Source organism: Brassica napus, chromosome C3 (genome assembly GCF_020379485.1).
Source record: "Brassica napus cultivar Da-Ae chromosome C3, Da-Ae, whole genome shotgun sequence".
NCBI classification, from domain to species: domain Eukaryota; kingdom Viridiplantae; phylum Streptophyta; class Magnoliopsida; order Brassicales; family Brassicaceae; genus Brassica; species Brassica napus.
The window spans coordinates 63,125,159-63,152,691 of record NC_063446.1 but is presented as its reverse complement, the minus strand read 5'-3'; the positions used below and the strand labels follow the sequence as shown (position 1 = coordinate 63,152,691).

The 27,533-nt window shown below is 34.1% G+C and overlaps 2 protein-coding genes, 2 long non-coding RNA genes and 1 pseudogene across 4 annotated transcripts; 2 read left to right on the top strand and 3 right to left on the bottom strand.

Annotated features, from left to right (window-relative positions):
• Positions 1-2,353: 2,353 nt before the first annotated feature.
• LOC125583819 lies at positions 2,354-2,801 on the top strand. The gene is made up of 3 exons (XR_007320876.1): positions 2,354-2,458; positions 2,580-2,646; positions 2,736-2,801. It is a non-coding gene; the product is annotated as an uncharacterized LOC125583819 (long non-coding RNA).
• Positions 2,802-6,495: 3,694 nt separating this feature from the next.
• On the bottom strand, positions 6,496-7,511 carry LOC106374568 (annotated as a pseudogene).
• Positions 7,512-18,664: 11,153 nt separating this feature from the next.
• Positions 18,665-20,315, bottom strand: LOC111211770. Its single transcript, XR_007320875.1, has 3 exons — positions 19,730-20,315; positions 19,505-19,610; positions 18,665-19,160 (listed from the first exon to the last, which is right to left on the bottom strand). It is a non-coding gene; the product is annotated as an uncharacterized LOC111211770 (long non-coding RNA).
• A 463-nt stretch (positions 20,316-20,778) lies between these two features.
• LOC106361268 (disease resistance-like protein CSA1) lies at positions 20,779-24,885 on the bottom strand. The gene is given in 7 exon segments (XM_048751333.1): positions 20,779-21,517; positions 21,601-22,548; positions 22,626-22,933; positions 23,030-24,171; positions 24,253-24,430; positions 24,433-24,522; positions 24,525-24,885. Coding segments are annotated over 7 exon segments (3,504 nt in total). The 5' UTR covers positions 24,703-24,885; the 3' UTR covers positions 20,779-20,857.
• A 992-nt stretch (positions 24,886-25,877) lies between these two features.
• LOC125583233 (disease resistance protein TAO1-like) lies at positions 25,878-26,706 on the top strand. Its single transcript, XM_048749868.1, has 2 exons — positions 25,878-26,269; positions 26,356-26,706. Exons 1-2 carry the CDS (start codon positions 25,946-25,948, stop codon positions 26,704-26,706), a joined length of 675 nt encoding a protein of 224 aa, XP_048605825.1. The 5' UTR covers positions 25,878-25,945.
• Positions 26,707-27,533: the final 827 nt, after the last annotated feature.

Sequence of the window (27,533 nt, the reverse complement as noted above, 5' to 3'; positions counted from 1 at the left end):
AGGTTCCATATAGGGTTCACATCAGCGAAAAAAACTTCTCCCATGAGATGATGCATTATTATTTAAAAAATAGAAAATAATAAGTAAATAAAAATATAAAAAATACAAACATTACATTAAACAATAATAATTAAATATACAATATAAGGAAAAAATAAATAATAAGTAAATATACAATATAATAAATAGAAATATTACATTAAACATATATCATAATATTATCATTTGATACAAAAGCAAGAAAATTAGAATAAGTAAATATACAATATATAAAATGGAAAAAGTAAATTAAACATATATATGAAAATGTATAGTTAAATAAATAATAAGTGAATATACAATATAAAAATATTACACTAAACATTTATTATAATATTACAATAAGTAAATATAAAACATAAAAAAATAATAAGTAAATATACAATATAAGAAATACAAAAAATACATTAAACATCTATCTGAAAAATATATTATAAAATAAATAATAAGTAAATATATAATATAAAAAATAGAAATATTACTTTAAACATCTATCATAATATTACAATTTGATATAAAAGAAAAACAATTAGATAAGTAAATATACAATATAAGAAATAGAAACACTACATTAAACATCTATCTGAAAAATATATAGTTTTACATTTTTATTATTTCCAAATATTTTATAAGTAAATATACAATATAAGTAAAACAAGCATACAATATATGTAAAAGAAACGTACAATATAAGAAATATAAATATCATATTAAACCTCTATCATAATACTATTATTTGGTATAAAAGGAAGAAAATTAAAATAAATAAATATACAATATAAAAAAATAAAAAATAGGTAAAATACAATTAAGAAATTAAAAAACTAAATTAGACATCTCTCTGAAAAAATGTTTAGTAAAATGAATAATAAGTAAATATACAATTTAACAAATAGAAATATTATATTAAACATCTATCGTAATATTAGAATTAATAAATATACAATATGAGAAAAAATACACAATATTATAACTGAAAAAACTAAATTAAAAATCAATCTGAAAAATGTATAGTAAAATAAATAATAATTAAATATATTTATTTTGACAACAATAATTAAGTATAAGAAATAAAAATATTTCATTAAGCATCTATCATAATATTAGAATAAAAAAAAGTAAATATACAATATAAGAAAAAATAAATAATAAGTAAATATACAATATAAGAAATAAAAACTAACATCAAACATCTATCTGACAAATGTATTTTTTTATATTTTTATTATTTACAAATACTTTTGTAAGTAAATATATATACAATATATGAAGAAATAAATAGTAAGTAAATATGCAATATAAGAGATAGAAATGTTACATATTATAATAAGTAAAAATATAAGAAAAAATAAATAATTACTAAATATAGTATATAAAAAATAAAAATATTACATTAAATACATATCATAATATTATCATTGATATAAAAGCAAGAAATTTAGAAAAAGTAAATATACAAAATAATAAAAGATAAATAGTAAGTAAATATACAATATAAAAAAAATTATACATCTATCTCAAAAATGTATAGTTAAATGGAAAATGTATAGTTAAATAAATAATAAGCAAATATACAATATAAGACATAGAAATATTACATTAAATATCTATTGTAATTTTACCATTTGATATAAAAGCAAGAAAATTAGAATAAATAAATATACAATACAGAGAAATTCCTTAAGATGGTCAGTTTAAGTTTTTGTCACAAAATAGCCTTAATAAGAAAAATGACCAAAAGAAGTTTTATTAAAGAGTAAAAATACTTTTATACCGTAGGGTTAACTAATCTAGATTTAGGATTTAGAGTTAAGAGTGGGGTTTTGAGGATAGGATTTCAAATTAAAAAAAAAATTAAAATTAAAATTTTCAAAATAAAAAGTGGCTATTTTGGTCATTTTACTTATTCAATGTTATTTTTGTGACAAAAATTTTGAAAAAAAAAATATTGAGAGATGTCTTACAATATAAGAAAAAGTAAATAATAAGTAAATATACGATATAAGAAATGAAAAACAATATTAAACATCTATCTGAAAAATGTATAGTTTTCAGTTTTTTCTTAAGGAAATATATATTCACACAAACATACAATTCAGAATTTTGTTGTTCTTCGTAATACAATGTAAAAAAAACTATATAATTAATATTTGAAAATCAAAAACTAATAAAAGAGATCTTTTGAGGCTCCATAAAGCTTCCAGTCATCAATAGAAAAGTGTGGAAATTGCTCCACGTGGCATCCCAAAAAAAAATCCCGAGATTGATGGTTTCTTTGCGTTTTGGTGGGGTTTAGAGATTAGAGGCCAGACAGATTAGGTTTAGTTGTCTGCTACCCTGAGATTAGTAAGGATTATCAGAGTTGCAGCCGTAAGCACACCGTCAAGCTCACCGTAACGTCGTCGGCTCCAATTAATACGTACTATACCCGCCTCCTAGCTTCCCCTGTAACACATAAGAGCCAGATTTATGGCTTCGTTACTCTCAGTTTAAGTCTCCGTTCCAATTCTCATTTTGAAGGCGGTTTTGTATGTAATCAGATTGTGGAGAGGCTTCGAGTTCTCCGCCGAGGAGGACTCTCACGCGCTGCTCCTCGCAACCAATCTCGTAGAGGCTTTCTTAAACCTTTAATCTTACCTTCCCTTCTCTTCTTTGAGATGGAAGAAACTGTGTTTATAGGTTATTTGATTTTGAAGGTGGAGAGGAATGACGCAAAAGATTAGCCTCATGCTAAATGGAGACTTTCTTCCGCCATTGTTAAGGTACCCTAAGACTAACATGGTTCCTCTTCAGAAAGTCATACATCTTCAGTAAAAGATCATACGAAATGTTTTTTTCTTAACTTATTATTAGGAGACTCAGGTACTTTGAAGGTGAAGATCAAAGTGACAAGAAGCTAGATGGTCAGCATCGTGGAAGTTGGTCTCAAAGGCATGCTTGAACAAAGGACCAAGAAGGTAATCAATATCCACTTCCATTTTTTTTTACAAAGAACTTCTCTTTACTTTGTGGAGATTTCGTTTGCCTCAATACTATTAGTCGCCATGCTATTATCAGAGTTATGAAGCGCATTTTCCTAAGAATGCTGGGTAGTTTCCTTCATTTTTAAACCTATCATGGTATTGATCACGACAATGATGGCATGTATATGGTTTTAAATTAGAGTAGCTTCCTTTGATCAACACATTAACATTCTGAACAACATCAAATTTATTCAGCTTAATCGATTCTCTTTTCTCTCTGCAAAACGTCTTCTGAAGTGTTTTCTTTTCCAAGAGTCCGCTCAATTGATTGATGTTTCTTTTTTTCACCTTCTCTGCAAAACTTTTTCGGTAGCCAAGAGTCACTTTTAAAAAACTTCAGGCTTCTAAACTCTCATTCTAGGAATCGATTTTTGTGTGGTTCTCTCATTCTATGATCTTTTGTTCGTCTGATATCGTCGATTTCAAAAGCAAGTTGTTATCTAATTAAAGCATTGTCTTTATAGGAACAGAAGCGATGATGACAAAAGAAGGAAGCTGAGTCCTCTGGAAATAAACAACACAATAAGTATTTAGAAGAACAAAGGGAGCTCAAGTTACAAGACATGTGGACTTGTCTGTTGCATTAGTTTTTTTTTTTTAATTTTATTTCCAAGCTCAACGAAGTCAGAGCACTTGAAGTCTTTCATAGATTATGTTGTGTTGCTTTATATTTTCTAAATTTGCACCGCTCAGACATTTCAAGTTCATAAATTTGCACTTCCACCCAGACTGGCCTTATGCATTTTACCTTACCGGCTTACACTCACAACGCCTTATAGTTTTTAATTTAATTTCAAATTACAACAAAGTCATATGACTTCAAATCGTCAGCACATCTATTTCTTTAGCTCTATTTGTTAAGAAATAAGCACCACATTTCACTTCAAATCGTCAGCACATCGAAGGCATTACTATCTAAATGACACACTTCCCGTTACCATCATTAACATCTCAAACAAGTTACATATGGTTCATTAAATCTGCAGAGCGATAGTTTATATGTTGCTTCGGTGAAAATGTCAAACTCATCCTCTCTAATGTTATTTTATTCACTCTCATATATGGTTACAAAATTTTATTTACATATGGTTCATTATATGGTTACAAAATTAAAACACATATTCTACCTTACTTCTCATGCAAGTAAATCAAAACTAAAACTCCCCCGGAATAGCAGCTGACATTTTAATAAGCATTATCACAACCACTAATAATTAAAAAATATGTTACTATTCACAAAGGTGAGTAAGACATTTCTGAATGTAAAATATATACCATCCTTTTAATTAGAGTGATCACAATGGCACTTTTTAATAATTAATATGGACATATATTTTTCTTTTCTTTTACTCCATTTGTTCCTGAAAGTAAGATTTTCTAGAGTATGTACGCTTATTAAGAATTTAATAAATGTTTATAGTTTAATTTATTTTTTACTTTATTATACACTTTCCAATAACTTTCTACCAATAAAACTTAATCAATTCAAATATTCTCAATTAATGTTCTTCAAAAGTACCTTAACAATATAGAAAATCTATCTTTGTGGAACAAAAAAAAAATCTAAAAAATGTTACTTATGGTAATGGAGGGAGTATAATTTAATAGTTAATAATTAGAGTGAGCACAATGGCATTAGAGTGAGCACAATGGCATTAGAGTGATCACAAGTTCAACTTCAATCGATTACTTAATAATTAATATCCATAAATATGTTTTTCTTTTCTTTTCTTTTCTTTTATAATTTGTTTTTGTTGCATGTATAAAAAAACGTAACCATGGGTTTGGCTTACTCTTCTTTACTAATAAAGATTTATATTATCAGTTGATTTTCATCATTCAGATATTAACATCATAATTCTTATTTACACATTTTTAGGAAGATAATATAATTTAGAAAACATTGTATTATTGTAAAACGTTATCGTCACATTTACTATCAAATTATATATAAATTTATACAAATTTTAATATATAATATCTACAAGTATTGAGACTATATGGATAACGATTAGCATGATCAACTTATTACACAAGTATATGACAAAGTATTGTTCATATTTTTATTTCGATTTTAAGGCATCCATATTGTCTAATTTGCAGGTGTTAGTTAGAATGCTCCAAGCTACAGACTCATCAAGGAGAGTAACGACATTCTCTTTGATATTGACCATTTCAGCCGCTTCTTTAAAGCTTGCTCTTTCCATCATATCCCTAGATTATGTAATGAAGAGGCTGATGCAGTGGCAAAATCAACTCTCTTATCTCTAAATTTGACATTTATTTGTGGTGGGAAAACTTGCTTTTACTTTAATGAATCGTAGTTCGGTCAAAAAATATAACTAATTTTAATAATATTCGCTTGCTCTTTACCACATTATTGTTTTCATTGTAACAAAATCAATCCAGGATCATCGAAAATTAAATGAGATGTGTTAATTTAGAGAATAAGGTAAACATTATTGTTTCTTATATTGTATATAAGAATAAGTAAATATACAATATATAATAAATAAACATCTTTATGTATATTAAAATCAAAATAAACATTATTGTTCGTCGGAAAATTTCAAGAGACAAACACATAAGAGAAGATAAAATAATTTGTTTTGGAGGAAAAGAAACGGTTTGTAAGTCGACAGATGATGATTTTCCACAATAAAGGTAGATTATGACAAGCTTAGTTTACGATAATACTTTTTGTGTGTAACTGTGTATAAAAGTGAAGGGCAACTTAGAAAATTTAACATTATATTTATGATATTTTTTGTTGTTGTTAAAAAAAAAGATGTTTTTTTGTTAAAAATAATTGAGGTCACATATCCTTATAAGCTCAATTATAACAAACTTAAAAAAAAAATATTTTATGATTTTAACATTTAATTAAATTTATGATTTGTAAAATAAATAGACAAATTTGATGTGATAAATATATAAAAATTAAGTTAACGTTTAGCTAAAAATGAATTAAAAATTTTAAATATATTTAAATTATTTGTATATTTGTGTTCCCGCCCGTAGGGCGGGTTTAACCCTAGTGTAACTGAAAAGACAAGTAATAAATTAGGCAGTTTTATTCGTTTTAAAATATTTCATAAATGCAACTGAAAAAGACAAGCAAAAAAAAATAAGGAGTTTAATTAATGAAGTAAGAACATTTTAAAATGGTTACTTCTCTTTTAATAATATAGATTGGAGTCACTCGGTATGCAAAAAACAAGTATAGCTTGTGTGTTTCAAATACTTTTTCAATATCAGACTATATTGACTATAAATAAAGTTGGAGTCACAGACAAAAAGTATAGCTTAGTCGTGAAACACACAAGCTATACTTTTCGTGTGCATACCAAGTGACTCCAATTTTATTTATATGTAAAATATTAAACCAAATACCTAAAGCCAACGATTGACATAAGAAGTGAGAACAAACAAATGGGAATATTTTTCTTATAGTTTTTTTCTGTCAAAGTACATGAGATACAACGAAAATTAACAAGGAAATTAATCGGTGTTTTCTTAAGCCATTTAAAAGTGCAACAACAGAGGAAAAAAAGGGTGCTAAACAGTGGAAATATTGTGTATGTAGTTGTGACAAAGCATGTAAAGACATATCATAGCTCCTTAGTGTATGTCTGATTTAGTTATGACTTCCCGTTGACCTTTTTAGCACAGCCGGGATACCAACAATAACCTCCGTTTGGACCGGGTCCATCACCTCCCCATCCCCATCCAAATCCCCATCCTCCGCCCTTCCCATCACTTCCTCCTCCACCACCACCACCACCACCACCAGCTCCACGTCCTCCTCCTCCTCCACCACCACCGCCACGTCCTCCCCCTCCTCCACCACCACCACCACCACCTCCACGTCCTCCTCCTCCACCACCACCTCCTTCACCACGTCCTCCTCCTCCTCCTCCTCCTCCACCACTGCCCACCACCTCCACCTCCTCCACCACCACCTCCACGTCCTCCTCCTCCTCCTCCTCCTCCACCGCCACCACCACCACTTCTTTTTTTCTTTTTGTGGGGATTTTCTTTTCCGCCTTCACCTCCTCCGCTGCCGCCTCCACCTCCTCCGCTGCCGCCTCCACCTCGTGGGTTTGCAGTTTCCACTCTTGTTTACATTACCATTCTCACGAACCAATGCATGTTCAAATCTAACGGTCGAAACATTCGTATAAAAGTTGTTTTCCAAAACACTTGAAGACGCAGTAGAACTCATAGATCTACTCTCACTTCCATCTCTCTCCTTTAGGTCTCTTAACCCATTAACATAGTCTGAGCTAAGAAACAACACAATAGAAGCAGTACCAAACAAGAAGAACACTAATCTTGATGATGATCTCTCCCTTACACTCTTCATTTTAACTTCTCAATATATCGAATATCGACCTATATTTGCTTCTCGTGGATATGCATCGATACTCTCTTCTTTCTCTCCTTTTTATACTATAGGTTTTATCCACTCTTAACTAAGTATTAATCCAAAGCATTTAGTTTAACTAATCTCATGCACATGCATCTCCCATACGGAACCTACCAACTTTTTATTTCCTTTTAATCTACAATAAAAAGCTGCAAAAAAGAGATGAAGTCGACTTTAGGGTAGATGTATCTAGGCTCTTCAATTATTAAACTTCATTCGAATTTTATCTATCTAGCTAGCATAGAGTGACCAAGCTATAGAAATTGCTTCACGCGAAAGACGGTCCAACAATCTACACTTATACTAATTTACGTCATTGTGCATTATAATATAGATAGATAACTGCCTCTGGGTATGTCGGAGTTCATTGTAAATACATGCGGGATTTAAATTAAAGTAACATAATATAATTTATTTGTGTCAACAACATAAGACACGTTAATAAATGGAAATAAAGAACATACAATATTTCATATTTGACAAAAAAAAAAGAACATACAATAAAAATAGTAGGTAACGTGGGGCACCAAAAGGGTATGATCTAACGTACCCTGCGAAACAATTTTTTCTTTTAGGGATGACTTCTCTTTTGGTTTACGCTATTTCCAATTTTCATAATTCCTTCACACGAAGACTTCGTTGTGGTGTTGGTTGGATTTGGGAATTCTTAGAGTGAGGTTTGAGAATTCTTAGAATGAATTTTTTAAGGGAATATAAGAACATGTTTCTTAACTTTTAACTAAAAAATCTAAGAACCGATTCTTAAATAAAAGTCTTAAGAGATGGTTCTTATTTTTTTTAGTTAAAATTAATAGACGGTTTTTATATTACGTTAAAAATCTAACCTCAAGAACCCTCCAATAAACATGGCCTATTTTTGGATTAGCCACTGCGAAGAAACCGAACTACTCTAAACAGTAATCGTAACACGTTAACCAATATAAACCAAATACGTATGTCCTCATTCTGTTGTCTCATTACGCCAACGACGTCGTTACAGTAAAACAAAAATCTCCGATAACCAAGATAAACCAAATACATCTGTCCTCATTCCGCAGTAGTCTATCTGGTCATTAAAATGAAAATTTACATTGGTACCAAAAAAAAAAATCAATTGAAATCAACATACATTGCTAATATTACTCTTCTTTTATAATTCACTTATTCATCAGATAATAATATAAAGATTCAAGACCCACCGGGTTCATGTTACTTGTAAACACCATAGTGATTGCTGTTGTCGAATCCACCACTGACATTTTAGCTTTTACTATCTTCTCGGAAAAAAAAAATCTATGTCAACATGAGCTATATGCGTCTTATCTTTTCTAGGACTGGGACGGATTGAATATCCGGGCAATTTTAAGATATCCAGATCCAGATCCCTGCAGATCCGTAATTTTACTATCTTTATCCGGATCCGGGGTTCGCGGATATCCGGGTGTCGGATATCCTTCTAAAAATTATAATATCCGGTTGATATCCGGATCCGGATTTGGATCCTTAAAATAAATAAAAAATAATATTAATATATATAAAATATTAGCAATAATTTTAAAATAAAAAAGATAAATAATTTTTTTAATTATTTCTATGTATAATATTACAAAATTTACATAAAATTTATATATAGTATTATAAAAATAAAAATTTATTAAATAAAATTAGTTTTTATATATAGATATTACTATTTTTGAAATAATTATTAATAAAATTTACGGATCCGGATATCCGGACTAAAAAATCAAGATATCCGGATCCGGATTCGGCTTTGACGGATCTAACATTTTACTATCCGGATCCGGATTCGGCCTCTCCAGATATCCGGATTTTCAAATCGGATCCGGATCAAATCTCGAATCGAATCCGGATCTTGGATAAAAGTTCCAGGCCTAATCTTTTCCTTTCCGAACTTCATAATACTGAATTAAATAAAAAATCTAAAAATACTATATGAATATTCGAAATCGTACTTAAATATATATATACTAGTGGTATTCCGGCGCTACGCGCCGGGTTTGTATGTTTGATTCTTACATGAATTTACAATTCATTTGATAGTCTTAATAAAGAAATTGTATTCAAAAATATGAAAATGAAAATATATTGGAAGAGAATGATATTTTTTTCGATCCATTTGATAGTGGTTAGTGACTGTAGTGCATTAGTTTTGAAGTTGCTTAGTTCAAAGTAAAACAAAATAAGTGGTTTTGACTAATTGATTTAATATAACTAGGATAAAAGCTGATAGTCGTAACATAGTTAATTTAGTTAAAATTTAAACATGAAGTAAAGTTGATGTTTTATTTAGAAAACATACATATATATACTGTTAAGTACCATGTGGATACTATATAGAAGAAACGACATTTGAAATTTTATTTTAGAGACTAATGCGAATTTAAACGTGTATAATGAAGTTTTGTTCATATATTTTTCTTCTTTTATTTTTGGTAAGAAACTAATTCTGGCAATGGAACATATTAGAAAAACAATATGCTAATGAAACTGAAAATTGGAACATAAGAAACCCCCTTAGAGCATCTCCAACCTACCTCTATATTTGCCTCTATAATAGCATTTAGAGATAAAACCACTCCAACCCTACTCTATTTCTTCCTCTAAAATAGACATTGCTATTTTCACCTCTATATTTAGAGGAAGAAATAGCATTTCTCTATAATAGATGCATACTTTTTTATTTACAAAATGATCCTTTAACTTTTTACTTTAACAATTATAACCAAAATAAATATTTTTTAGTGAAAATATACTGTTTATATAAATATATAATCATACTTTTTATTTACATAATAGTTTCTATAAAAATATTCAGTGTAAATAATATCATAATTTTATGAATGTTACACTAAATTGGGTTGGTTTTCAACTTTCACAAATAAAATGTATTATTTGTAAAATTAGAAAAGAATATATCAAAAATATTCTTTTTTAGAGGAAGAAATAAAGAAATACATTGGAGACAAACTCATCTCTATTATAGAGTTTCTCTATTTTAGAGGAAAAAATAGGGAAATACATTGGAGATGGTCTTATAAATTGTAATAATGCTGAATGGACAGCTTTTGTCTGTGCGAAGCCATTAATCAATGCAGCGGAAATATAAAATATGTCAAGAGAGCATAGATAGGTTCCATTGTTGTAATATCCGAAGCTTACAATGCATGTATCGTTATCTTTTTCTGTAGTTATAAGAGATTTCACTACAAGAAAACAGGGGGATTCTGATGGCCGAAATCGTCAGAAATTCATCGTAATAGACCGATTCCGACGAATTTCCGACGAATTTCCGACGAACCTGTCCGTCGTTATCGTTTTGTCGGGAAAAAAAAAAATTCGTCGGAATTTCGTCAGAACTTCCGACGACTTTCTGACGAATACCGAGAAACGTCATTCTGACGAACTTCCGACGATATTACGATGCGGACACACGAGACCAGAGTTCATCGGAAAAACTATGTACCGACGGAGAACGTTCCTCGGACAATTCCGACGTAGTGGATTCCTCGGTGTATTCCGACGGACGTTGTTTCGTCGGAATATACCGACGGACATTGGTCGTCGGAATATACCGACGGATATTTGTTCGTCGGTATATTCCGACGGAAATTGGTTCGTCGGTAAATTCCGACGGATATTTGTCCGTCGGTAAATTATGACGCCCAAAGTTCGTCGGAATATACCAATTTTAAAAACGAATTAATTTTGCATTTTTATATATTTTTTTTTATATTAATAAATTAAAAAAATCAGAAATTTAAAACTAATAATATTATATAATTTAAATTCATACAAACCGAAATAGAAAAAAAACATTCGGAAAGTTTAAAATTCATACAAACCGAAATAGAAAAAAAAAACATTCAGAAAGTTTTAAAAAGCCGAAAAAAACTAAGATGAACTCGAAGACATCAAACGATCTAGCTTCTGCATTATCTCGGTGTTGAACTTCTTCTGAGATGCCAACTCAGCAAGGATAGTGGCATTCTCCGAACAGATAGTGGCATTCTCCGAAAGGATAGTGGTGTTCTGCTCCTCCAATGCCCCAATCCGTTCATCTTTGTCATGTAGCTCCCCGAGAATCATGGGATCGGCATACGGAGCTTGCGAAGAAGATGCCGGATACGAAGAAGCACGGCGGGCCATACCCAACTAAACGGCCTCCTTTCCCTTTAGGAACCGCCTACAAAAATATTTAAAGTTAGTAAATAGGAACAAGTTAGTAATCGACATTATAAAAAAAAATATATTAATAAAAAAAATTACCTTTTCAACCATCTCATTTATTTGCAATAGAGACAAGTTGGTTGAAGCTCCCGTAGAGTCGCCGTCATCAGAGAGAGGCTGAGATTGAGATACTATTTCAGCTTCCACCAAATCAACGACACCTTTGATCACGAGGTCCTGAATTTGACCCGTCGTCTTGTTAGTGTGAGCCACCTTAATGAGTTGGAGACGATCAACGGGATTACCGTCATTTGCTTCGATCTAAAAAAACCGCCATTAATAGCCAAGGAATATATAAAATATTTATTTAAAAAATATAAAGATAAATAATAATAAAAAACTTACAAGTTCATCCTCCTTAGTAGACATAGAGCAAGCGCCGAGGTTGTGCACATACATACCTTTCCCGCCACGATCGCTCTTCCGGTTCTTGGAGTTCCTAGAAGACGTCTCTGCAGTTTCTTCCTTCTCCCAATGAGCTATCAACTGCTCCCACACCGTCCCGTTGATGAACCGTGCCCTCTTGTTCTTCTGCCAAACTGTCTTCCACGCGTTTATCTGCTTTGTATAAGAGTCCATGGCCTTTTCGTTGAATTTCTTACGGACTGTTTCCGTAAGATCGGAGTGCCAGTTGAACTCTTGCTACAAAACAAACACAATTTAATAAGTAAATATATTTAAAAAAATGTAAAAACTTTAGAAAAATGAAGAGTTACTATACCGCAAACTGACGAAACCACAACTCTCGTTCGTCGGAAGGGATCACACTCCACTTTGAATATCCAAAACGGAGCATGGAGTACATCATCTGGTTGATGCTCTGGCTAATGCCATTTTTCGACTTGGTGAACCTTTAAAAAAAATACAAGTTAGCAAGTTAATTAAAGGAAAAAAACATAACGGTACAAATAAAAAAAATACTAACCAAGTGCTATGGCCTCGTCGTGGGTTGGGTTGGAGAACCGGGAGATGCTCTCGACCTGGTTGTTGAACCAATAGATGAACCGGCATGACCCCCGGATCCTGTTGAGCAGCAGCGCGAGGGGCAGCGGGAGCTGGAGCGGGAATATATGCGGGAACCGAGTTATGAGACGATCCTGATGCACGGGAACTGCTCACCGAACTACGTCGAAGACGGGCTGTGGGGCGGAGTTCATCCTCGGCCCTAAAAAAAAAAATAATACATCAAACATATTTTCAAATCATTTCTATTTTTAATGTTTTCATTTATATATTTACAAAAGGTCTTATAAACGTTTAAAAAAAAACTATTAAACCTTTTATTATACATAGTTTATTACTAGAAACTTATAAAAAATAATAAAAAAATTTAAAATTTTTTATTATACATGATTTATATATATATACATATATATATATATGTATACACAATTATAAAAAATTTATAAATGAAGAAAAATGTTGTTAAATATTTATAATTTTTTTTAAAAAACGTTTTATTATACATAGTTTATTAGTGGAAACTTATAAAAAATTATAAAAAATTTTAAAATTTTTATCAAACATGATTTATATATATATATATATGTATACAAAATTATAAAAAATTTAAAAATATAGAAAAATTGTTGTTAACTATTTTTAGAAAATTTTAAAAACGTTTTATTATATATATTTCATTACTGGAAACTTGAAAAACGTTTTTAAAAATCAAAAAACCGTTTTAAAAAATCAAAAAACGTTTTTAAAAATAAAAAAATGTTCCAAAAAAAACTAAAACAACAATCCAAACAACAATCCCAACTTATATATCCTAAACTATCAATCAAACAACCTAAAATCCGAGATCTAACTTCCAAAACCCTAAACAATTGAGATTAAAGAAGGTTTGGGATGATTCTTACATGATTTAGGGTTTGGGGGAGGAATCGCCGGTGTAGAGGGAGGAATCGCCGGTGTAGAGAGAGGAATTTAGAGAGAGAGAGGCGGAAATAACGAAGAAGGAAGAAGGAGGGTTATTATATCTGAAGATTCTGACGGACACGGGTTCGTCGGTATTCCGTCGGTATAATTAAAATATACCAAATGCCGATTCGCGAAAATTTTCAAGCGGTTTGGTTCTCCCGGGCAAATTGAATTTCCGACGGAATGTGTCCGTCAGTATATTCCGACGGAATGTGTCCGTCAGTATATTCCGACGGAATGTGTCTGTCAGTATATTCCGACGGAATTCCGACGACTTAGTGTTTAGGGTGTTGATTTCAAGTTTCTAAATGCAAAATCCAAATCTTTGATAATATATATAGTATTTGCATAAAGATTTAACAATAAAAATGTTTTATAACACGATTTTACACAACAACATTTTTTGTAGTGTAAGCTTATATGAATATGATTGTATAAGTATATAATGTTAAGATGAGATGTTATGAAAACAATGATATGCATACATAAATATTTTAATGAGTTGTTATATTTGAACGGTTGCGATCTAATACTATACTAAACACTTATTATGTGTTATTTTCATAGTTTTGGCATCTAAATTTATAGATTTTTATGATTGATTTTTTTTAGAAACACATGTCGTCGGTATATTCCGACGAATTACCGACGACCTTTCCAAATTTCAATGAAACCCAATGTCGTCGCTATGTCGTCGGTATATTGCGAGGGATTTCCGACAGACCAATAAAAAAAAAAAAAACTAATCAGAATCTTCTGAATCTTCATCAAACTCCCCAACCTCGGCTTCTGGCTCCGAATGTACGACAGCATCATGTCCAAACACAGTCAAATTCTCAACGAGTTGAACATTTTCAATATCTTCAACTGCCTGGGCGTTGCTGGTAGACTCTGGTTGCAATGGTTCATCATCATCAGAAGTTCTATCCACTTGTCCTCTTGGGTTGATTTGTGTTACAGTAACCCATGGATCGTCTCTGTACGTCACCCGAGGGTAACTGATGTAGCACACCTATACATATCAATTATACAAGTATTAGTAAAATATATAACATTAATTAATTATATTGGTAAAAAATTATGAATAGATTGACATACCTGATCAGCTTGCGAACCAAGAATGAAGGGATCATAAAATTGAAGTTTCCGCCGCGAATGAACTGATGTAACACCAAACACATCAATCTTCACTCCTCTATCTGGGGTGGTGTCATACCAATCACAATAGAATACTACACAACGCAATCCAACCATTCCAGGAAATTGGATTTCCAATATTTCTTTTATGTTGCCGTAGTAGACATCGTCACCGGAAGAAGATGAAACACCAGCATCATATGTTGTCTTAGAATGACCTTTCCTTGTGAATGCATATCCTTTACCTTGGATGTTAAGGACTGTGTTCATCAGATTATCGAAGAAGTTCTTCTCAATATGCATGACATCTAAATTATGCCGCAATAGATGACTCTCCCAATATGGCAGATCCCAGAAAATACTCTTTTTGTGCCAAATATGTAGCTCTCCAACCGCATTGACTCGAATGTTTTCATGTCCACCTACATATGGCGTCATTTCTGCGTCAAAATACCTAAACTGCTTCAACAAATCTTTCCCACTAACTTCCTCAGGTGGACCATCAAACACCTGCTTGTTCTTCGTAAACGAAGTCTTACTCCTGCGGTATGGATGATCAGGTGGTAGAAATCGTCTGTGACAGTCAAACCAACACGTTTTCCTTCCGTTCTTTAGTTGGAAAGCATCTGTGTCATCTTGACAATATGGACATGATAGCCTCCCATGTGTTGTCCATCCAGATAACATACCATATGCTGGAAAGTCACTTATTGTCCACATAAGTACTGCCCGCATCTGAAAGTTTTCTTTGCACGAAACATCGTATGTCTCAAAACCATGCGCCCATAGTTGTTGCAACTCATATATCAGTGGTTGAAGAAACACATCTAGTGATCTTTTAGGATGATCTGGCCCGGGGACGAGAATTGAGAGAAACAAAAACTCTCGTCGCATGCACAAGCTCGGCCGTAAGTTGTAAGGTGTCACAATAAATGGCCATAGAGAATACTGTCTTCCATGCTTTCCAAATGGGCTGAAACCATCAGTAGATAATCCAAGATAAACATTTCTTCTCTCTTCCGCAAATTCTGGATATGTTGACTGGAAATGTTTCCAAGCCTTCGCATCTGAAGGATGTCTAATCTCACCATTTGTGGAATGCTCTGCATGCCATCTCATTGCTTTTGCTGTGCGCCCACACTGATACAACCTCTTCAATCTTTCCGTCAAAGGCAAATACCACATTCTTTTGAATGGGATCGGAACTCTTCCCCTCGTCTCCTGATAACGAGGTTTTCCACAAAATTTGCATACATTCCGTGTCTCATCCGCTCTCCAGTAGCTCATACAGTTGTCAATACATACATCTATCACTTCATACGGTAGTTGAAGACCGGCAACAAGTTTCTGAACCTCGTAATATGAACCCGGTGCAAGGTTATCCTCAGGTAGAATACCTTTGACAAAATCAGTAATCGCATCCATACATTCTTCAGCCAAATTATAGTCTGTCTTAATACCCATTAATGTAGTTGCAGATGATAAGACTGAATGACCATCTCTACAATTTTGATACAAAGGTTGTTTTCCTGCATCCAACATGTCAAAAAATCTCCTAGATTCGAGATTTGGTTCTTCCCCTCTATAATGATCATGTACAATCTGCTCAGTACCTACACCATAATCTATATCCGTTCTAGATTCTTCTAACGGGTTGAGGTTCGCTAGTACTATCATATTCTAGTTCACTAACAGGTTGAGGTTCGCTAGTACTATCATATTCATAACCAGTTTCCCCATGAAGGTACCAAACTTTATAATTACGTGAAAACCCTTTCATATACAAATGAGTCCAAACATCAAATTCTTTTATAACCTTATTATTATTGCAAGAAGAGCAGGGACATCTTAGCATACCACTTTTTGCATCCGGTTGCTGTTGAACAAGCCTCATGAATTCTCCAATCCCTTGAACGTATTCTTCCGTAAGCAAATTGGTGTTCGGATCCAAATGAGGTTTATCCATCCACGAACGATTATAAACTTCTGAAGACATGATTTTCACGGAATTGTTATGACTAAAGAGAATGAAGAGAGAATGAAGTGTGAATGAGTTGAATGAGGAGGGGTTGTATTTATAGGAAATTGCTTACGGCCCTCCGATGAATTTCCGACGAAATTCCGACGGATGTAAAGCAGTCCGTCGGAATTCCGTCGGTATTGTCCAATCTCAAACGGCTATACAACGGTCATATATATTTGTCGGCAACGGTCACATGGTTCGTCGAAAATTCGTCGGAAAATTCCGACGGAATTCCGACGACTTTACTGTTAATCGGAATGTCGTCGGAAATTCGTCGGAATATACCGACGAACTTCCGACGACTACAACGGTTACATTTTTTATCGGAATGTCGTCGAAAAGTCGTCGGAAAATTCCGACGACCCTTGTTTCGTCGGAATTCCGTCGGAAATGGCCGACGGAATTCCGACGACTTCAAATTTTTGAATTTCGTCGGAAATTGGTCGGTAATCCGTCACAAACGTCCGACGACATTGATGTCCGTCGGAACCTCCGTCGGAATTCGGCGTGTTTTCTTGTAGTGTTTGTAACGAAAGAACTAAGTATTTATTTTTCTAAATTAGCATATTTGAGTGTTGAGAATTAATATTATAATCTAGATATTGAATGCCAAAGATATTTTCAAACTCATTTTATAATAAAATATATATATTATGATTAAATATGGAATTATCAGCATATACATAACCACTATTTTTTGACAATGAAACATATAGAACACAAAATATGGAATTCGTATTTAACTTTTCAGAGTCATCACATTACCAAAATGTTATTACGAATTTAGAAAGCTAGAAGATGAAGAACCAAGTAGAAGTACCCTACAATATTGATATGGTGTCCGATAGATGCTCTTTTGGTAATAGACTCCTTCAGTGTTCTAAGCAAATACTAGATTTGGATAGTCGACACTGGGTATGTCTCAGCAGTGTTCTTAAAGAATCTCATGCCTCTCTCTCTATCACTCTACTGCACTCTCTCTTTCTCTTTTACCTTAACTACTCATATGTATTGTGCAAAGCCAACAAATAAGAGGAACCAACATGAGAATATCATATTGGCTAATGACCAAAGAAGCTTAGTTTTTATCACTACGAAAAAGCTTACCGGATTGTTGGTTTGTGTGGCTGTAGCTGCATAGGTGATGTGAAATGATTTTCTGGGTGCTCTAAAGAACAATTTGGAGTTGAGGAAACTACTATCAGCGAAATCAAGTAAGTCTACTTTGTGATTGTGGGCATATATACTTCTCTGCAGTTTTCACCTGTAACAGAATCAAGGACTGAAACTCGATGGAAAGGAATGAAGAAGAAGCTGGAGATGAAAGCTCAGTTATGCTCTATGTCTTTCTAAACTTCATTGATGGTATGTGATCGGATTCTGAGCAATAAAGAACTGTCGTGTTCACTACAAACCACTTGGAAAAAATCAATGCCTTTTATTAGGAAGAAGAATAGATATGCACCATTTACTTGGATCTTGGTGTTCATGATGATGAGCCTTTGTTCAGGAAAATCTAGTCTTTGTTGAACAGGACATATATTTCTCTAGCTGATGTTGCATACAACTTGATAGCCAGAAATCATAAAAAAGGCCTTGATGGATCGATCTTTGAACAATTTGATCGAAGCTCTGGAGGTAAAAAAGGAATCGTGTAAATTATAATGTTTAATATTTGTTATAGGATTGAAGTGGTTATTAATAAAATTTAACTCGACCCTAGTACATATAAGTAGAAATTTTTTTTTTTGCAGTTTTTGTTCTTTACACGAGTATGATTAAAAGACATGACAGTAATAAGTTCATTTAATTAGGTACATTCCACCCAAACTATTTCAAATACAAATTTATAAAGATATCTTATACTTTAACCAAAAGTATGTCAATGTTGATCATCATCTCAAAGAAATACAAAACCTATGTGTACAAAAAAAAAACATAGTCCTTACAGAAAAATGAAGCTATCCAAATCAATTGATTGCCGATTTCTTGAAATATTGGAACCACCGGTTCCTTGTGGTTTAAGATTACTTTGTTGACAGCTCTTTCGCCCCTCTTAGAGCTTATTCGATGAACCTTAGTCTCTGATCAGTTGTTGTCAAGTCAGCAGCCGCTATACTAAATCTCCTGCTTGGAGATTGCGATTTCGAGAAACTGCTTTCAAATCTACTGCTCGGCGATGGAGACTTCAAGAACTTTCACTTGGTTAAAAAAATTGATGAAGACATAATAGCCATGTCTTGATCTTGAAAGCTCTTTTGTCGTGTCAATACATGGTGGTTTAGAACCATTGGTTCCTCTTTCTAGGTATCTCATTGTATTCCAGATTAGAATCCTAATACATACCAAAAGGGATAAGAGCATGAAGCTTAAAGAAACCGTATAGGATCAGAGACAACATATCCAAACTGCAGAATATGAAAACACAAACTAACATCACAATTAATGAATCTAGCAATGAAGAGCTAAAAACAGTGTGGTCATACGATTTGAAGAGACGATGATTCTAGAAGCAAAATGAAAACAGAAGACTAAGCAAATTCAATTACACCATTAACACCTTGAGGCAGAACAAAACCTTGAAAAGAAGAAGACATAGACTTGAAACAGAAATCGAGAATCTTAATAAGATGATAAACCTAAAAGGGTCTGATTAATATCAGAGAGATTGACACTTACGGAGTGAGAGAGCCGTCAACTATAGATCCTTTAGTTTTTAGATGCAGAGACATACCTCCAAACATTTTTTTTCTGGACCTCTCCGAAGACAAAATGCAGCACTCCACTGTGAAGAAGTATTAGACTGTTAGTATGAATAGAGGAATGTTTGAGTAAACTAAACAGGCCTTATGAAGAGACTCTAAGATCCTTGAATCATATAGACACTCCAGAATTTCTACTTACCCATATGGCTTCTTCATTTTTCTCGAGTTTGCAAATCCTTGCAGGTTGTTCTTGTGTATCTCTGTGATCAATGCCAGCAACTGAATCACATCGAACAGAAAGAATCAAACAATCATAGTTGGGAAGAAAGAATCAAACAATCATAGTTGGGAAGCACATCGAAGGTGAAATCCTAAACTTACTTGACAGCATATGAGAAGATAACCCTCCAATTTCTCATCCTCAATAACATCGCAGGAAGGTCCGATGCGATATTTATAGATGTAGCTTCAGCCGGTTACGGTGGGATACGAAGAGATCGATTGAATGCTTTAAGTGGGATGAGGGATTAACTATGTGTAACGCAGAGTAAAGATGGTTGGTGAAGACGTTATGTAGATCGGAATCAATTTAAGCTTTCGTGGAATTTCATCGTCGTGGTCGCCGCGCAAGAGGAAGACAGAAGAGGGTAACCTATCCCATGTGGGGTTTGTGTGCTAAAGTTTGGGCTTGAGGTTTGGGCCTAATTCGGAGATCAAATAAAAGCCCGGTAAAATAAAAAGAATAATAGATCCGGCAGAAAGCTAAGAAAATCGGGAATACTTTGGTAAGCCTACACGTGGCGCAAACCCCCTCCCCCCCCCCCCACACTCCTTGCTGACGTGGACGCAGAAGACAGATATGTCAACTTTATTTATAAAAATACTGAGGTTGAAGGAGTTAGTCAAGCGTTAATTTTACAAAACAATGTCATTTCAAATAAATTCTGTAAATTTTTTAATAGTTAGTTCTGGGGTTCAAACTCGAGCCCTAAAGAACAAGTAAAAACATCTTTAACTACTAGACAAAACTAACTTTCTTGTTTGTATGTAAACATTAACTTATATACAAGTTTTAGTTTTATCAAATAAATCTTATCAAATTTTGATTGTTTTAGTCTTATCAAATAAATTTATAATTACTTATGTTTTTAAATATAACTTTACGAATCTGTATTTTATGAATTTAAATTAATTATTATTAATTTAAATAATTACCTTATAATATTAGTAAAAATTAAAATAGTTGTGAATTAAAATAGGTTGTAAATTAAAATTTAGTAATTTCAAAAATATAATTTTTATGTTACATATACAAAACAGAAACTAGTCATTGAGTGGTGACCCCAAAAATACAACTTATCTTGTGAAAATAAAATCTAGCAAACCCAAAAACCGAAAAGAACACAACACCTAGCCACAAATACCTCAAAACAACGGACAGAAGCCGAGTAGCAGAGCTCATTGTACTCTCTACAACTGATAAAGCTCTTCCTGAAGAAGTTCCATTACTGTCTCCTTCAATAACGACATGGTTTGATTCCTCGTACACCAAACTTAAACCACAATTCATAATCTCACCAGATCCATCTATCACTTTGAATTTTATTGACGCCTCGGTAGGAACACATTTCTGATGTCCTTGCGAACCTTCTACATGTTTTGTTAAGTGGGAGCAACTGGTGTAACCGATAAACACATGGTCTGAATCAATCTTGCGTGGTTCAATCCAACCTCCACCAAGAATGCTGCTGAAACGTGTACATGTTCCAAGTTCGTTTTTGAACTCACAAGTGCATTCTATTGAGAAACTGTTGATCTCATTTTGGAATGCAACAACAGCGCATAGAACTATTGTTGAAAGTCTGTTGTCACACCAATGTGGTGGAAACTTCAGCTTTAATGTTGATCCAATCATGCGATGGTCAAACCATGAAGGTACTTCACTCCCTGGAAAGGAAGTAATGAATAAAGCTTCTGAAGCATGTCCCTGAAAAAAGTAAAACAGAAACCAAAACAAATCATTAACTGTTAAAGAGATTCAATTAGATAAATAAAAGTGAGGAATGAGACCTCTTTATAACATCTAAGCGCATCTAGCTGGCTTTTCTTTTGAGCATACGTTGTGATGCTATTCTTTGCAGCTTGTTCAAGACTCTTGCAGTTGGTGAAAATGAACTTAGAGTGAACCTTCTCCATATGCTTATGAATGGCCATCGGCATTGCCAGTGTCTTCAGTTTGCCACAGCCATGTGCATCTAAGATTTCTAGATTTGGTGGAAGCAGTGGAATTGAAGTGAGATTCTTGCAGAATTTCAGGTCAAGCAGTTTCAGATGACATAGTACACTGATGTCGATTCGCAAGTTGGTGATCATATCATTCATGCTTAAGCATAGACGCTGCAATGAGGATATGCCGTCCATACCACGTCTTAGTTCAGGCAAGTCTTCCACTTTTGAGCTATTCAACTGCAATATCTTGGGCATGTCTGTAATTGATGTCCCATCAAGCAATAAAATCTGCAAGGATTTCATGTTTTCAATGCGAATTGGAAAAGTCTTGAGCTCTGAACAACCAGAAAGCACCAGTTCTTGCAGAGCTTTCAGCTTTCCCAGGCATTCTGGAACGGCCACCAACATTTTGCAGTCTTTCAAGTTCAATACAATCAGTCTCTGGAGCTTCCACATGTTTGTAGGAAGTTGACCAATGGCAGTTCCATCTAAGTGTAAATTTTCTAGATTAGTCGAAACCATCTGGAATGTCTGAAGGCTTGAGCAGTTGGTGAGGATGAGAGTTTTCATAGAGATCAGATTCATATGCGGAAGAACCCGGAGACTCGTGCATCCTCTCATGTTGAGGAAAACAAGACTTTTCATACGTTTCATCTCACGAGGCAACTCCTCCAAACTCATGCACCCTTCGAGATTCAATCTCTGGAGGCTTTCAGCATTTAGCAACCCTGTCAGATTGCATAACTTGCTTGAGTGGCTAAGATCAACCCACTTTAACTTCGGTGTATCCTGTAATCAACAGTCATAAAAAAACAAGCTAGTAAGCTAATAAAACCCATAATGTGAACTTGAACAGAGACACACACCTTAACACCTTCCCAAACCTCTTCAATCTCGCTGAAAGACAGGTTAAGGTCGGTAAGATTCCTGGGGTTGAAGTCTTTCGGAAGTTTCTTCAAAGGGAATTTCAGCCAAAAGAGATATCTTACTTCATCCAACGGAAAATCAAGTCCCTCAGGGAAGTTTAGTTTTCAGTCAGCTTCGCATTCTCTATGACAACGAGAACTATAGAATTTGAGGTACCTAAGATTACGCATCTCAGTGAAAGTACATCTGTCCAAAGGAAGCTTCTCCTTCAGTTCAGACATGTCAAGAAAAATGCCCCTCCCTGCTTAGATAGTTCAAGACAAATAGGTTAGCAAGTAGAAGTTTCTTGAAAAGTCGGAGAATATCGAATCTTGCTACACTCTATATCAAAGGTTTTATCTTACAGTTCTTTTCTTCAGCGCACCAACAACGCCTTTATGGTTCCACAGCCTCCGTGACCCTTTCGAACCAAGTTCCTTGCCAAATGTATACAGTAAATCATGCATCTCCACTCGTCCGCCAGAAATGTTTATCAAAAATTTACTGGCAAGATCCTTTATCTCACTCGCAGCATCAAGAAGATCAGTGTCACATGACTCCACCAGACACCTCACGTAATTCTCATCCCCTGATCTAAAGAAACAAGCTACGTCAAGAAACACATCTTTATGAAGCTGACCGAGTCCATTGTAGCTTATATGCAAGACACTTTGTATAGTCTTATTGGGACTTCGTGCCAGCTCGCGAAGTGTCTCTTCCCAGTGAGTCTCGTCTTTCTCACTAAGCTCAACACCCAATATCTTGAGAGCTAATGGATTGCCTTTGGCATAGTCCACAAACAATCTAGAGAGATTCAAAAAATTATCCTCCGGAGGACAGAGCTTACCACTAAACGCAAAATAGCTGAAGTACTGAAAGCTGTCTCTGCCAGATAGTCTCAGGACCTCATATGTGTCATCAACCACCCCTTCGATCACTGACTTATCGCTAGTCGTGATAAAGATCCTGCTACCTCTCTTAATCCAGTCGCATTCGCCGAGAAGAGTCTCTATCTGACTCTTGTCACTCACGTTATCAAGAACAACAAGAGACTTCTTACTGAGCAGGAGAGCCTTCAAAGATTCAGGTGACAGGTCAGAGACTTGTTGTTTCACGTCATCATCCTTCAACAACTCTCTCATGAAAATGTCCCGATTCATCTTGCAGTCTTTCCACAATTTACGGACATGGTGAAGAAAAACACAGCGTAGGAACTCGCCTCGCCACTTTTCATACAGCATCTTTGTCAATGTGGTCTTACCAATTCCAGGCATACCAACAACACCAATCGTAACAGTACTCTCGCACTCAAAATCTGACTTCATTTCCAATTGAGTGAGACGATTTTCGATGCCAAACAGAGGAGGGGGCAAGTCAGGTGCAGCTTCAGGCGTTTTCTCTGCTCCAGAACAAGGATGATTATCAATGGGGATATGTCTTTCCGGATCAGAAGATAACACCTTTATGACTTCCCCTACAATTTGATTGATGTAGTCGCCTTCATCGCTGCAAGTAAAAAAGTTATAAGAAGCAATCAGGAAACACAAAGTTAACGTCACTTATCAATTTCAAGATTTGGTACCATACCTCGTTTCGCCTAACGTGAATCCTAGTTTTTGTGGAATATTCTGTAAAGCTTCTCTCCACTTTTCTAACTTTTCACCTTTGCAAGTCTTAGCCAATTCCCAAAACTTGTCACCGAACACTCCATTCAGATTTTTCACATCGTCTGTGTCCACCTTGTAGAAGATGGGGATGACCACAAGTCAACGCACTCCTTGATCTTCTCCAGCTCGTTCAAGCACCACTTTGATTCCGTATACATGCTCGAGAAGATGGCGAGCGCGATCCTCGATTGCTGAGATCTTTGCCTTTGGTTTCGTTTTTGTCGATAAAGACGTTGATCCCATCTCTTCTCAACGCCTTCTCCAGATGGCTGACGAAGCCGTATCGCAACTGTTTCCCTCGAAAGTTTAAGAATACTTGATTCTGCGGCGGTGATTGGACGGAGGAAAAAGAGGAGACCACCGTCACCATGATCGATGGATGGATGGATTAGTACAGAGATGTATATAATGTTTCCCTTTGACGACTGTTGCTGGGAAATTAGAGCTCAACAATTGCAAGCATGAATATTTAGACTTTTAGTGTTTTTTTTTTTTTTGCAGAGGCAGGTGTGGAAGAGAGAAGAAGATCAGTCACTGCTCAACAACTCGGATCAGGAGCCACTGGAGTGGAGTGTGGACATTTTATTTTGATACCTTTTTTCTTTTTCTTTCACAGGTCCAAATTATTAGATAAGGTATTTTTAATGAAAAATTTACTAATTAATTAATTTGTCAATTACTATGAATATGATATTTTTGACAATTTTTATAATAAAAAACATAGTTTTTAAGTTTTACCAAAATTTTAACAAATATATTTACTCAATTAAAATTCAAAATAAATTTTAGCAAGCCACATTATAAATCCATTTTTTCCCGTGGTGACAAAAAAATGGTCATCAGATCCATATTTATTTCTATTCAAATGTTTTAAAAATCGATTTAATCAGTGTTTAGGTGACAAATTAATTATCTCCAAAATAACTTTTAAAAATTTGATTGTTTAAACAATTCTAAATCAATTAAAATGTTCAAATCAATTTAAATTAATCTAAATCTTTTAAATCAAACCAAATCTATAAATTTTTCTAATTTTAATTTATATATATATATATATATATTTAATTTTTATCAATTATCAAAATATATTTTTAATTAAAATATCTAATATAATTAATTATTAATGTTTATGTATTTATATTTTGGACTTATTTAATCTCTTATTCATCCATCCATCCAATCAAACATTATCTCGTAATTGTTGTCGTATCTTTTGTACAAAAATAAATAAATATTTCCTCCCTTTCTTAATGTAAATAGTTTTAGCAAAAAGAGTTTGTTTCACTAGTTTACATAATTCAGTGCATTTTTTTATTTATTGGATATTGTGTGACCAATGAAATAATGTTAGATTTTTAATAATTAGTTGAATTAATTGGTTAAATGATATATTATTATTTTTTTGTCACAAAACTGATATATTGTTTTAAATAATAATTTTCTAAATATTCGTGTTTTTAACCGCTTACAATTAAAAATGGAGGGACTAATATAATAAGGGGTGGCAAATATTCCGACGAAAAATAAAAGTATTTTCTCCGGCAATGGAGTCAACTCTTTGATAATCTCTCTGGCACACAAAGCTCTGTGATATTCATCCTCCCCTAATTCCTATGGATTCTTCACGTTCTCTAATTTGTAGCTGGGTAGCTGCAATCAGTTTCCTCACGATTTTGGCTACGTTGTTGTTTATGGTTTACAAAAAAATCAGATGTGTAACTGCTTCTTCTTCACCTCCCAATTGGAAACACCATGTATACCAAAGCTACTGCGAACCGAGTCTAGACTTACTTGAGATGGAACCGAGTCTAGACTCAGATGAAGGGAACATGGACAACTGTGAATCAGAGCAGAGGCTGGAAGCGTTTATTTCACGGTTTAACTCGGAACTTGGGAAACAGAGGCAAGAGCATATCATCACAAACGAAGATTTAAAGGCATGTACGTAGGATCGTATCTTTTGAAATTCATTTGATTTCTAACCATCAAACAAACACTTACTTGTTTTTGGGTCCTTCTTTAGGAAAAAATATATACAAGTGAAAGAGCTTCCCAAGGATCATCTAGTGGAGGACTACCCGCGGTCTACATTTATTGCGCAAATACATTACAGTACTCCTTCGCTAGCCACCTCTCCATGGATTTCCACAGAAAGTGCATTTATGCATCTGCAAATAGCAATGTGATGGAGGGAGCTAGCGCTTCTGTGGTGGTTTTATCGAAGAACTACTTGTCCTCCCCCTCATGCCTGGATAAGCTCGTGAGGGTTCTTCAGTGCAGGAGGAAAAGCGGCCAGCTGGTGGTTCCAGTGTTCTATGACATCAGTCCATCTAATGTGGAGGTGCAGAGCAAGATCGATGAGAAGATTGATTAGGCGCTCCAAGAGCTGAAGATTCACAGGCTACCTTTAGGTATTTATTAGATACTGTCACTTGCATTTTTACAAGAACTTAAAGCTTTCTTCTTCAAAATGCTTTCCACCTATCAAATCTAACACCTCAAACAAAATTGCATAACTCTGGTATTTTGTGGACTAAACAGAGTTGTTATATTTTTTTTTAATTAATGTAAACAGAGAGGCATGCAGTGAGTGCGAACTCGTGGAAGAGATTGTTAAAGATGTCTATGAAAAACTCCTTCCCGCGGAACAAATAGGAATCAGCTTAAGGATCCTAGAGATAGAACACTTGCTTTGCAAACAACCATGGGGTATCCGTCGCTTAGGAATCTGGGGTATGCCCGGCATAGGCAAGACAACACTTGCTAAAGCAGTTTTTGATCAGATCTCTGGAGGCTATGAAGCTTTTTTTTTCATCAAACACTTTGACAAAGCTTTCAATGAGAAGGGACTTCACTGTTTGTTGGAGGAACATTTTGGGAACATTTTGATGGAATTGCCTCGCGTATGCAGTAGCATTACAAGACCTAGCTTCCCCGGGGATATATTAAGCAAGAAGAGAACTCTTGTTGTTCTGATGATGTGCAAAATCCTTTAGTTGCCGAGTCTTTTCTCGGTGGGTTTCATTGGTTTGGTCCGGGAAGCCTAATTATCATAACCTCCAGAGATAAACAAGTTTTCCGCCATTGTCAATCAATCACGTGTATGAGGTTCAGAGCTTAAATGAGAATGAGGCTCTGCAGCTATTCTCTCACCATGCTATTGGAGAAATTTAAGAGAGGAAAAATTCATGAAACTATCAA